Source organism: Vigna unguiculata, chromosome 6, assembly GCF_004118075.2.
Source record: "Vigna unguiculata cultivar IT97K-499-35 chromosome 6, ASM411807v1, whole genome shotgun sequence".
In the NCBI taxonomy this organism is placed as follows: Eukaryota; Viridiplantae; Streptophyta; class Magnoliopsida; order Fabales; family Fabaceae; genus Vigna; species Vigna unguiculata.
In genome coordinates this window covers 30,020,586-30,032,484 of record NC_040284.1, presented here as the reverse complement: position 1 = coordinate 30,032,484, position 11,899 = coordinate 30,020,586, and the positions used below count along the sequence as shown (strand labels likewise).

Here is an 11,899-nt window from a genome sequence, read left to right as displayed (position 1 = left end):
TACATTCCTTACCTGATTATTTTATTCAATTATATAAAGTCAAGAAGATGAAGCTAATATAAAAAACCAGAGATAGTGAGTGTAATTTACGTGTATAAGTGTTGGTTTTTGTTTAAGGTATAAGGAAAACAACTAAGCAACGAAACAATATATAATATTGTTTCTTTCCTTTGATTCTCTTCAATATCTTCTTAAAGATCCAGATCAAAGAGTGGAGGAGCAATATATGAGAAATTTGATTCAACGTTCATTTTCACAGGTTCCTCAAGAAGAGGTCTTCAATACCATTTATTGATTTTTGTTTAATGATAAATAAAATAAACAAGTGAGCAAAGAAACAAAATAACATACATATATTGAATTACACATGCGAGTACTAATTTTATTGAATCCGACTCATAAATTACACTAAAGTTACTGAATAAAAATCTTGCACCATGATCTTAGGTTCTGCTACTGACTATTGAATAAAAAAGTATGAAACAAACTAATCCACCAACTATTAGAAATACAATAACACATTCTTATCAATTTAATAATTTAGTTGTTAAATTTAATACAGAAGATCAATGTAATTTCCCCCCTTATGCCATCAAAAGACCAGTAGGGTTGCTCCAAACCATGGGGGAATTAGGACTAAAAAATAAATATCTGTAACTAATACAAACAAATGTTAGCAACTGTAAAACTTCAAGCTAGCATCTATTTCAGAATGATTATTGGAGAAAACAAAATGCTAAACTAAGGGCAAGAAGTCAACAACAAAGAACAATCAGATGAATATCGGGTAGCTTTGGTTTTTTGCACAATACCATAAGATACTCATCCGCACGGCAAACTACCCACGATCAACTTCTGCATGGTTGCATAACAACGACATTAGGTGGAAATTGAACATCAGGATTTACAATCCTGCAGTCTAGTCGATTCAGCATGCTCAGAAGAACGAACATTTCATCATAAAAGAAGCTTGCGCCACCTTATCATCAATATCAGTGTTTATAGAACTAACCCCTATTCAGGAGCTCCATTCATGTTGCAAGTTAAATTAGTCCAAAAAAGTTGAGAGCAATTCTCCAAGCAAATGCCACTATTTATCTGCATTAACACTGATTCAAAAAAATCAGCTGCCTCATAAGGGCAGGAGATTAACTAAGTTATGCTCCAATAAAAGCAGCGTTATATGCATCTTATGCTACTTCCGGCACGAAAAATGCAACTCGTTCAACAAACTCGTGTAGATCTTCTCACCCATGGAAGCATCCCTCTTCTTCCATTCATCAAGCAGTTCAAAAGCATCATCGACCCTTCCCTCCCGACACAACCCTTCCAAAACAGTCTTGTAAGTGAGATGATCAGGGGACCTAGACTGCCCCAACATATCAAACACAACCTCAATGGCATCCTCCAACCTGCGCTCCATCGCAAGACTACACACAATTATCACGTAAGAACTAGTACTAGGCACAAGACCCTTCCCTCTCATCTCCCTATAAAACCCCAACCCCTGACTCACCCTCCCTTTCTCACACAACCCCTTGGCAATGTAGCCATAACTATAAGCGTTAGGCTCACAGCCATACAACCCCATTTCGCGAAAAACCCGAACCGCCTCATCTACCTCCAAGCACATGGCATAAGCCTTGATGATCATGTTCAACACAAAGGTATCGGGAATAACACCAGAAGCCTTCATTTGTTTAGTCAAAGACCTAACTGCGTGCAGATACACATAACAAACATGCAACTTATTGAACCTTCGAAGCAGCGAGTTGAACAAAAGGGTATAGGTTTCGAGGTCAGGTTTACAATCGCTGGAATTGAGCATCTTCTTGTAGACATCGAAGGCGCGATTGAAGAGGAATTTGCGACCGCAGCAGAATCGGATGATAGAGTTGTAGAGAGGGACGGAGACGTCGTGGCAGGCGCCGGCAATGACCTCCTCTATTAGGGTTTCGGCGTGGCGGTAGCGGCGGCCGGCGATGAGGTGTTTGATGATGAGGAGGTAGGTTTCGCTAGTGTGCTTGTAGTTGCGCTGCTGCGCGGTCCAGCGGAAGATATCGAGGGCCAGGTCCGGGTCGGATTGGGCCTGCAGGGCCTGGGCAACGTCAGAGGGGGTGAAGCCCGACTTCAGGGCCTGGACCCACGTCTCGAATTGTTTCTCCGACGGGGTTCTCGATGGCTGGGTGGAGGACGGACGCGCGTGGAGTAGGAGGCGCGTGAGGGGGAGAAAGGTTTGTGGCCGCGTGAATGGACTTAGGGAATAAGCGGCGACGCGGAGAGTGCATAGGCGTTTGGGGATGATTGCCATTTCGAACGGTAAACATTGGAAGTGACTGAGAGGAACATTATTTTGCTACCATCTTCATAATTCAAAGAAACCCTAACTATTTTAGGGTTTTTACAATTTAAATGTAACAAATTAAATTGAGTTAGCATATTTCGAAATGTATGTTATTCATGGATTAAAGATAATAATAAACTTAATAAAAAAATTCTCTATTTATTGTCATCATTTCACTGCTTTAGTTTTTTAAATAATATATCATATATCACTGACATTTATACATTAACTTTGGATTTATTAGTTAATGAAATATATTAACGGAGATGTAAGTCTAAATTTTAAATTTCTACATGTATTATATTGTTATTCGTTGCTTTACTCTCCGCCAAAGAAATACATATCATAGGCTTTTTTAACAAATTTTGTAATCAGGTTTCAATATTATATATTGGACATAGTGTTAATTTCTCTTAAAAATTGTGGAAAGCTCACATTCTTAAAAATTGTTTCTTGTACGTTTTCTTTAGTATATGCGAAATCAATAACTAAAATAAACTATATACCTTCTTCTTTTTGTTAAAAATGTCACTTGATATGTTATGAATATTATTCAAACCTTTTCATCAATACATCAACCCTAACAATTTATTTTACAATAATACAACAATGCATGAAACAAATTAATGGCACAAGTATATTATATTGTAATAAAAAATTGTAGCAAAATTCAACTCATTTGTAGAAAAAATTGTTATGTCATTTTCATTTATAATGGTTTAATTCAGACAGATCAGAGATAACTGATTTAAGAATCACTATCTTTTCTTAAGATTTGAGAGCTAAGTGAAGGGAATGAATGACATGATTATGATATTTTTTTCATGTCTCCTCATATGTTATGATTTCATGTGAAAATTACGTTTACAATAACAATTAATATTTAAAATATCTAAATTATTTATAAAAAATCAATATGTAAATATATTATATTTTTATTAGTTTTTTATTAAAATAATTATTTTTTAACTTATTCATTTAAATATTTTTCTATAAAATAAATCTAACTCACCAAACATAATTTTAGATTAATTTTAACTTCAAAGGCAATTTAACAAATTTATTTTTCTTTTGATTAAACTTAACTTTCAATCTATTATATCAATCAAATCATTAACAAATTTTCATAAATTTTATTTATAAATTCACTCACTTTCACCTCCAAATCCTTTCAAAACAGCAATACAAACTTGACCATCTAAATTCATTCAAATTCATCATCTTTCTCTCTCATAAATCAATATTCACAAATGAACACACCCTTAGAAATCAAAGTATGAGTCAAAAATTTAACATTAAATAGATCTGAGAAAGTTAACTTATATATAAGAAAAACAATATTCAAACATTGAACTTAAAAATTTTATATTAAAAGTGATGTCGTATTTCTTATATAGATCACTCATGTCTTATAAGGGTTAATCTTCCAAACTGTTTCAATAAAAAAATTACAAGAGAATTCACTCTATTACCATGTCATCTTAGTTATTAATATGTTTTGACACGTAATAAAGTTATGTAAGCAAATGAGTATATGTACTCACTTATCATAACAATTAATATAATTTTTTAACTTTTAATTTAGGATTTTTTTTTTCCATTGTCTCTTTAATAAATTGTATAGAAACATTTCTTGCAAGTATAAAATGAATATTAATTTGTACATGTAATTAATTTACAATTTTATTAAAATAATGGTTGTCATGTGAAAAAAATAGCATGAATTTGTGGTCACATGTATGATATATTGTGATATTTGAACTATTGTTTGATTTATGGATCAATTATTTACAATTATGTTCACATAGTTATAAGATTGGGTAGAAATTCATATATACAATTGAACTTTTCCGTACATTTAACTATATACAGGTCTTTATTCAAACATATTTGATATAACTCTTCTAGACGGTATAATTTAATATTCATTTTATTGAAATGGATACCTTTTATGTATAAATTCATGTGTGATTTAAATAGTTGTTTTATATTGACATTTAAATTAACTTAAAATTGTTGAGTTGTTAGTTGAAATGTCTAATCTCATATACACTTAAAAATTATTTTGATAGTTTATCCCTATTTGTGTCCATTATACCTGTAGATAGAGATTCACGAACATTATATCGAGGATATTACAATTTTATGTGTGACTCTTTATTAAGTTTGTATACATATATTATGTACACATTTAATATGTATCTTTTAAAATACTATACATTCTAGATAAGTCTTCTCGTGAGCTATAATAAATAAATAAATAAATATATATATATATATATATATATATATATATATATATATATAGTGTTAGAATTGAGTGTTTATCACTAGGTCGAAAACTATAGTCATTAGTTAAGGTGTAACTCTTTTTACTCACGAGTGTAACACAAGTCCAAACATCACGATTCGATTGTGATCCGATCTACTTGTTCATTGTCACGAGACAATTGATATCACATGCAACATATAGTTATACGAGGATTGATGATAAAGTATTACTCATAAATCAACAAATTTATAGAAAGAAAAACTATTTAAAAAACTAGTTAAAATTTTATTTTGTTATATATTAAGTGAAAACTCAAAATTAAGTTAAACAAAAATGATTATTTTTTTTTCATGCAAAAGAAAAAAAAAATAACTACATTTTCTAAATCGATCAAAATTAAAAGTTGTACTTACAAGAACAAAGATGTTCTTAAGTCGGGCATTCATGTTATTACAATTTCAGTATATGTCTTACAAGTATAGTCATTTCTCATATAAACGATTTGGCGCCCTTGAAAGGATGAATGTCATGGTGTGCCTCCAAAAGACATTATGGTGGTTAAGTTAACAAAGCGTAAATAATATAATAAATGTGATGAAAAAAGAAACAATATTTATTTCATGAATAGTATATGTTTATATTATTTTAGTAAACTTTTACTTGAAGGAGCTAAATAACTCTCTTAATACCTAGACTAGCGTTATTCATATTTTATTAAGATAATAATCTCTTTTAAACGACAAAACCTATATGATATCAATTTGCATGATTGGTACCATCTCAATTTCTCCATTACAAGAAATAAATCGGTGTAACGTACCATCTTTTAAATCTTTAACACCAAACTCTGAATTTTCATATATTATATTTATTTAAGTTAAATATACAGATAAACTAAAACTTTTAAAAAATAATAATTTTAATTCAGGGTAGACCACTCGATCCATATTGTTTGGGCTGAATATGATTTGAGCCTGCGAAACCCAACCCATTTAAAACTTCAAAACTAATTACAATTTTAACAAAACTGATCTTTATTACTCACTGGCCAACTGGGCGTAAGCTAAAGATTGTACTAAAGAAGTGTTAAAAAAAATTCAAAAATTTAAACTGACCTAAGAAACGACTCAGTCTTACCTCCCTCGAAAGAAGAAGTGTCTGCGAAGGGAAGAAGGGGGAAGAGTGAGTGAGTAAGAGAGTGTGGAATTTGAAGCATTGATTGTTGTTGGTGCAGAGAATACAAGAAGAGAAAAGTAAAAGGTGGTCGTTCGTGAATGATGATGATGTCTGGGAGCAGAGGAAGATTGGAGATGTTGGTGAAGAACCGGTTGATGAGTTTCTTGATCTGGCAATCCATTTCATCATCTATCGTATTCCTCCATTTTCTCTGTCTTCCCTTATCTTCACCTCACTACCCTTTCTTCTCCTTCATCGTCTTCCTCTCCTCCCACCTCCTCTTCTCCCCCACCCTCTCCTTCCTCTCCTCCCCCCACCCCCGCCCCCGCCTCCCCCTCTCCCTCCTTTTCGCCACCGCCGCCGCCTTCTCCGCCGCCCTATCCCTCCCCGCCGCCGCCCACCCCTCCTCCCCTCTCCCCCGATTAGCCTTCCGGGGCTTCCTCATCGGCTCCCTCTTCGCCTCTCATTACCTTTTCCAGCGCCGATGGCTCCTCCACTTCCCCATCATCCAGGTCTCTCACTCTCTTTCCTGTTATTAACAAATTCATACTCTTTATTCGTACTGATTTCTTGCTTCTTGTGGGAGCAGCGTCCTCCCTTTTTCAGCTTCAAGATGGGTGTTCCTTCCGCTGCTCGACAAGCCTTCAAGCTTTCCGTTCTTGCTTTCTTTATCTCCGGTGTTTTGTTGGAGCTTCTGCCGCATCCGTTTAAGTACGCCGTCGCCACCACAAGATTCTTCGTGGAGCAGATAACCTCTTTTGCTGCCACTTTTGCTATCTTCTTCTCTTGGGAGTTGACTCATCATTTGCATTGGGTTGGTTTTTCTCAAACTTATGATCTCTACATGTTTGTTGATATGCCCAGGAGAAAGTGATCTCGTGTGCTCATGCACTTTGCCGTTTTAGGTTTTATTTGTATGTTTGCCTTGGTGTCGAACTCGTTCAACCTTGTTTCATTGATCTGCTGATGTGATGTTTTGGAATTTGGGATCTCTATCGTGTACATTTTACAGCTTATATTGTTATGTATAATGTTCAGGATGTGTTAAAACAACTTTGAGTATAGTTTTATCTTAACTATCCAAAATGAAACCTTGTATAATGTCACCAGTGTACCAGTTGGAGACATATACAACAAGTAGGGATTTTGAATTGTATGAGGTTTTTATAAGGTTTTATATTCCCTAGCCTTTTGAAAGGAGGCATTGTTACCGAATGCTGAAGTTTCTGTTTTGGTTGAATATGGTACATAGGTTTTGCATACTAAGAGGGCCATATTTGCACCTCCAAAAGGATCGGCGGCAGCAGAAACTAATCCAAGTGAGCATCTCCTTTCAGCTTTGGAGGAGACTAATCCTACATCGCTTCCAAGGTATCTTGCACATCTTGATCTGTATATGGTTTGCGAGAACAATGTTGACACTTGGAGGCGTGCGGGGTTTTTTGAAGAAACCGGTGAAACTTACAAAAGAGTAGTTGCTGTGTGCTTGAAGCCATTGGAACATCTTGCAACTAAATTAGGTGAAGGCTCAGGAAGTTCTGTTGACAAAGCTACTCAATTATCAAACCAGCTGTTGTCCCCAACGGATCCACGGTCCGATTTGAAGTACGTGGAAGAACTGTACAACTTCCAGGTACATTATAACTTAATTATTTGTATAGTTTATATGAAACTAAAAACTAACTTTTTTGCTCTCCGTATAACCTTAAAGCTTTCGGCATTTGTGTTTACACTGAATATTGTTACTTCACTAGAAGGTTTTTCATGGCTTAGCATTAGCATTTCTGCAATGTCTTTCAGGCCTCACTGTTTAATGTTCATTTTTTTTTCTGTGGTGGACTATGGTTGTAAAAACTGATTTTTTAGGTTGTGGAACCAAAATAAGCAAATTTGCTAGGAGTATGATGATAAATGTACCTCATTATAAAAAAAAAAACATTTAGATTGAAAGAAGAAATCATGTTTTAAAGACTCTAAACTCTTCTTAAGTTGTGACACTGATTATCAAACACCCAGAAGTTTCATTTTCTTATTTTAAACACAAACTACTGAATGGGAGTGTGCACATTAAACGAGGTCTTTAATTGAGGGAAAACTGAAAATGTCTATGGTGGTATTATACACTAACCTGATACTCTTATTTTCAATAATATTTTAGGCGTATTACTGTTGTATGAAAACTATTACGAGTCCATACCAGTTGCTGTTTTAACAGGATGATAATTATAATACCCTAATATCATATTGATTTTCAGCATTTGATATGTATTAAATGTGAAATTGCTCCCACAACCAACTATTGTGTGGATCATATTTAAGCCATCCCTCTCCATATGTAAAGAGAAAATAAGTTCAGGGGAATTTTTTTCAACACTTTCTACATGTAAACCAGTTATACATGTAACTGTAGGTGGATGGACTTAGGGAGGGGAAAGCCAACTCATGATTCCTCTAGGCTTCATAAATATTTATGTTGGTCATTGACATGAAGTGCAACCTAAATTTGATCAATTAATAACCAATGGTTCAAATGTTCACTTAATTAACTTCTCTGTGACAAGAAGCCTTATAGTTGTATGGTGACAAAGTTGCACACTCCCAGCCTTCTATCCAGAATCTGTGATAACATATTAAAAAGCATTTGTTTGCTTAAATGCAGCTATATGCATGGTGTTCAAGGAGTGTTGCTTCACTGACTGCCTGCTCACGTAAAGAGGACAAGTTTGGGGTGGCTCAGCTTTCCGGGAGTAACGCTGCCGTGGTTTCAACACTTCTATCCTGCCTTCTTGCTGTTGAAAATTTCATGGGAAAGAAAACAAACCTGCAACCACCAAATCAGTTGCTGGGAGCTGCTGGTATCAAATGGGCAACTGTGAATAGCGGAAGGGTAGATGTTGCAGCTGGTAAAAGAAGAAGTGGCCCTGTGAATTCAAAAGCTTATGCTATTGCTGACGTTCTCAAGACTTCAATCTACCAAATAGTCTCTGCATTCCAAGATGAAATGTCCGCTGGTGCTAAAGCAAATCTTCTGGAGAAGGACTGGATCACAACTGGGAAGCCCGTTTTTGGTACTAGGGAGATGCTAATACAAAAATTACGTATTTTTCTTGATTTTCGAGCTACCTAACTGCCGCATTGTAGCGTGTTTTGAATATTACTTTCCTTATTAAACATGCTTGTAAGACATTATACGCCCAGGATGTTGACAAGTGAGGAGATGTAGATGGAATGGAAGGAAAAGGTTCAGTTTTGCTGTAGAAATTTGAGATGAACAATATTAGTCTCTTGGGATTTTGTTGAAGATACTGGCATTGGCTGGTAAGTGATAATTTGAACGAGCTTTTTTTAGTAATGAACAAATTCGTTTTCTTAATATAGTTTTTTATGATCATAAAAACTTCATATTTTCCGCATGCGCAGGCACATGCACCTACTCAATAGTTGAATAAAAGGTCTTTACAGGAAAAACGTGTTGGTCTTGTTAATCATATGGAAGCGATTCTCCTCGTTGTAACGAGTAAAAACCCCTTCTTTTAAATCTGTAGTTTCTCGGTACTCATGAAAAAACTCTTTGTAATTCTTTAACCAGAGTATATGGGTTAGCATTTGTTCAAAATGTTTTAATTTTTCAAAATTGTTTGGGACATTGGGATAGGTGTGTTTATAAAAGATTCTTCCCAAATATCCCGTATAGGTGAGTAGAACTAGCCGACTCAACTGGAAGACCATAAAATAGCCTATTAAACCCACCCTCCATTTTCATAACCTGTTACGTTCAAAAAACCAGCAAAACCATAAGGTAAAAATTGTCAGCTATGGATTACTATGTATATTGACCGTTTTTTTCCTGCACTTCCGTAACTTTTCTTTTGCATTTGCATATAAAAAATTCTCATTTTATCCTTTTTCAAAATGTATAATCTAGAAATAAAAAATGAATTTCAGATTTTACAATCTAAAAAAAAAATCTTAAGAAAAAACGTTTGAATTATATACTCTAAAAGTAAAAAATAATTTCTAGACTGTGTAATTTAAAAGTCAGATGATTTTTAAATTGTATAATTTGAAAATTATTTTATTAAAAAAAATTCAAAAATCATTTTTAAGTTTCGGAAATCTTTCATACAGTATAATTTAAAAACTATCTTTTATTTATAGATTACACAATTCAAAAAGAAAAAAGGAAAATATTTATGGAGGTGCAATAAGAAACTATCCCAAATACTGTGTGCAGTTTGGATGGGATTGTTTGACTTTTAGCCCCAATCCTTCCGAACCTACCCATGAGCAGGCCTTCGTATAATAGTATGTTTTTCTCCCTGAAAGCTCTTGTCTAAACCACTTGAGATCTGAATTTAAAAATGAACTACTAAGTGCTAATTTAGTTCTTGAGGTTTTCATTACCTACCATTATGATTATTAACTAAATTTGTTTCATTGTAGCGTCAAGGATTATAGGGTCTGGTAATGGGCTGTCAATTTTGGTGGCATAATTGATTGTTTTTTAAAACATCAAACATTTTAGTTTAGCTGTATAATTTGTTTGTGTTCCTTAATTTGTCCCTGTGACCTTCCTGTAAACTATAAATGAAGGACTATATATAATAACTGTCAATATCAAAGATTTTATTATTTTGTCTATGTAATTTTGTCTATATTCATCCTCAAGTTGAAACTATTTTAAATGACTTTTACTATTTTTCACATTTGAAACATGTATCCAAAGCTCCAAACTAAATCAAATTCGTTATCAAAAGCTCTTTGACCTTTGATGCAAAACTTCTATAAAAAAAATAAAAATTGGACGCAAATGTTGAAAGTAGGCTTGTGAAAGTTTACAAAGAGACCAATACAACTTTGCATTCTTGGTTTATTATGCATCAACTTCTTCAACCTTTCCAGAAGTTATGAATAAAAACGAATAATTTAGCTTGGAATTTTTAAGTCAATAATATAGTGATGATTGAATGGATGAGTTATTAGGGTTTATTATGATTATTTGACATCACCACCCAGCCATCCTAATCAGTGACAACAACCATGATCCATTTGGCAAGTAAGAGTCATTTAGTCAAAGTGATGTTCGAGTTCCCTAATCATAATCAACTTTTGCAATTCAATCCTCACTCTTAATATAACTTAACAGCAAGTTGTTAAACCTTATCCATCTATCTTAAAAAACCACCATAATTTATACCTAAAGTAATGTCATTTTTGGGCATTTTCTCTGCCTACTTACGAAAACGAAACTAATGAAACACAAACCAACCACATAAAACGAAATTATTTATCACAAACCAACCACAACAACGAAACCAGGAGATGGCTCAAACTGCAATCATAGGAACTTAAAAATCCTCATCCAACCATTGCCATCCACGTGTCCGTTTTCAACACTAAGCAAAAGCAACATCTTCATTCCGCGTGTTCCTTCAACTGTCGGCAAGCTTAGCTGTCACTGCACACTAGCTAACTCGCTCCTACACGTGGCATGCCTCTCATTGGTCCAACATTCTCCCCTCATACCCCGCATCACCACCATAATTTCCCTCCACGCTCTATTATAGTCTCGTCTCTTCAATTTTTATGACTCAGGTTTTATATTTTCTAAAATCTAAAATATTTTTATAGATCATAAGAATTATTATTAGTAATACTTTTTTTTTAAATCTACCTTATCTTCTTAATTTTTTTAATTACAGGTTAATTATATATTTCACTTTTAGATTTTTCAGAAGTAGAGAACTGTGTCATCCAATTGATAACAAACATCTTAATGTGTGCATCATCGTCAATTATTCAGGTCAGATATAACAGCGTCTTCTTCTGTTAGCAACGTTATGATAATTAAATGAATGAAAAACTGACTTAATTTAAAAAATAGGAAGATAAACGTGTAATTAATTTTCTTTTTAAAACTGTGGAGACCAGAGGTTAATTAAATCTAAATATTTAAAAATTAGTATAGTTACAACAATGCTAACATTGATATGTTGACAATATATAAGTATTACTTTCTTTTAATTAATTAACAATAAAGTAATAATAACGCTCCCAGTTAAATAGCATTAGTGAGAAATGACGCAATAATTTGTGTCTACCCTCTT

At 33.8% G+C, this 11,899-nt stretch overlaps 2 protein-coding genes across 2 annotated transcripts; one reads left to right on the top strand and one right to left on the bottom strand.

Moving 5' to 3' along the window:
• Positions 1 to 502: 502 nt before the first annotated feature.
• LOC114188107 (pentatricopeptide repeat-containing protein At3g25210, mitochondrial) lies at positions 503 to 2,420 on the bottom strand. The gene has a single exon (XM_028076632.1). It carries the CDS (start codon positions 2,309 to 2,311, stop codon positions 1,196 to 1,198), a length of 1,116 nt encoding a protein of 371 aa, XP_027932433.1. The 5' UTR covers positions 2,312 to 2,420; the 3' UTR covers positions 503 to 1,195.
• A 3,259-nt stretch (positions 2,421 to 5,679) lies between these two features.
• On the top strand, positions 5,680 to 9,165 carry LOC114186583. Its single transcript, XM_028074536.1, has 4 exons — positions 5,680 to 6,304; positions 6,382 to 6,606; positions 7,045 to 7,425; positions 8,452 to 9,165. Exons 1-4 carry the CDS (start codon positions 5,891 to 5,893, stop codon positions 8,917 to 8,919), a joined length of 1,488 nt encoding a protein of 495 aa, XP_027930337.1. The 5' UTR covers positions 5,680 to 5,890; the 3' UTR covers positions 8,920 to 9,165.
• Positions 9,166 to 11,899: the final 2,734 nt, after the last annotated feature.

Coding starts and splice junctions, on each gene's coding strand:
- LOC114188107 (XM_028076632.1), bottom strand. CDS start 2,311: ATGGCAATCATCCCCAAACGCCTATGCACTCTCCGCGTCGCCGCTTAT.
- LOC114186583 (XM_028074536.1), top strand. CDS start 5,891: ATGATGATGATGTCTGGGAGCAGAGGAAGATTGGAGATGTTGGTGAAG. Junction 6,305..6,381: donor TCCACTTCCCCATCATCCAG/GTCTCTCACTCT, acceptor TTGTGGGAGCAG/CGTCCTCCCTTTTTCAGCTT. Junction 7,426..8,451: donor AAGAACTGTACAACTTCCAG/GTACATTATAAC, acceptor GCTTAAATGCAG/CTATATGCATGGTGTTCAAG.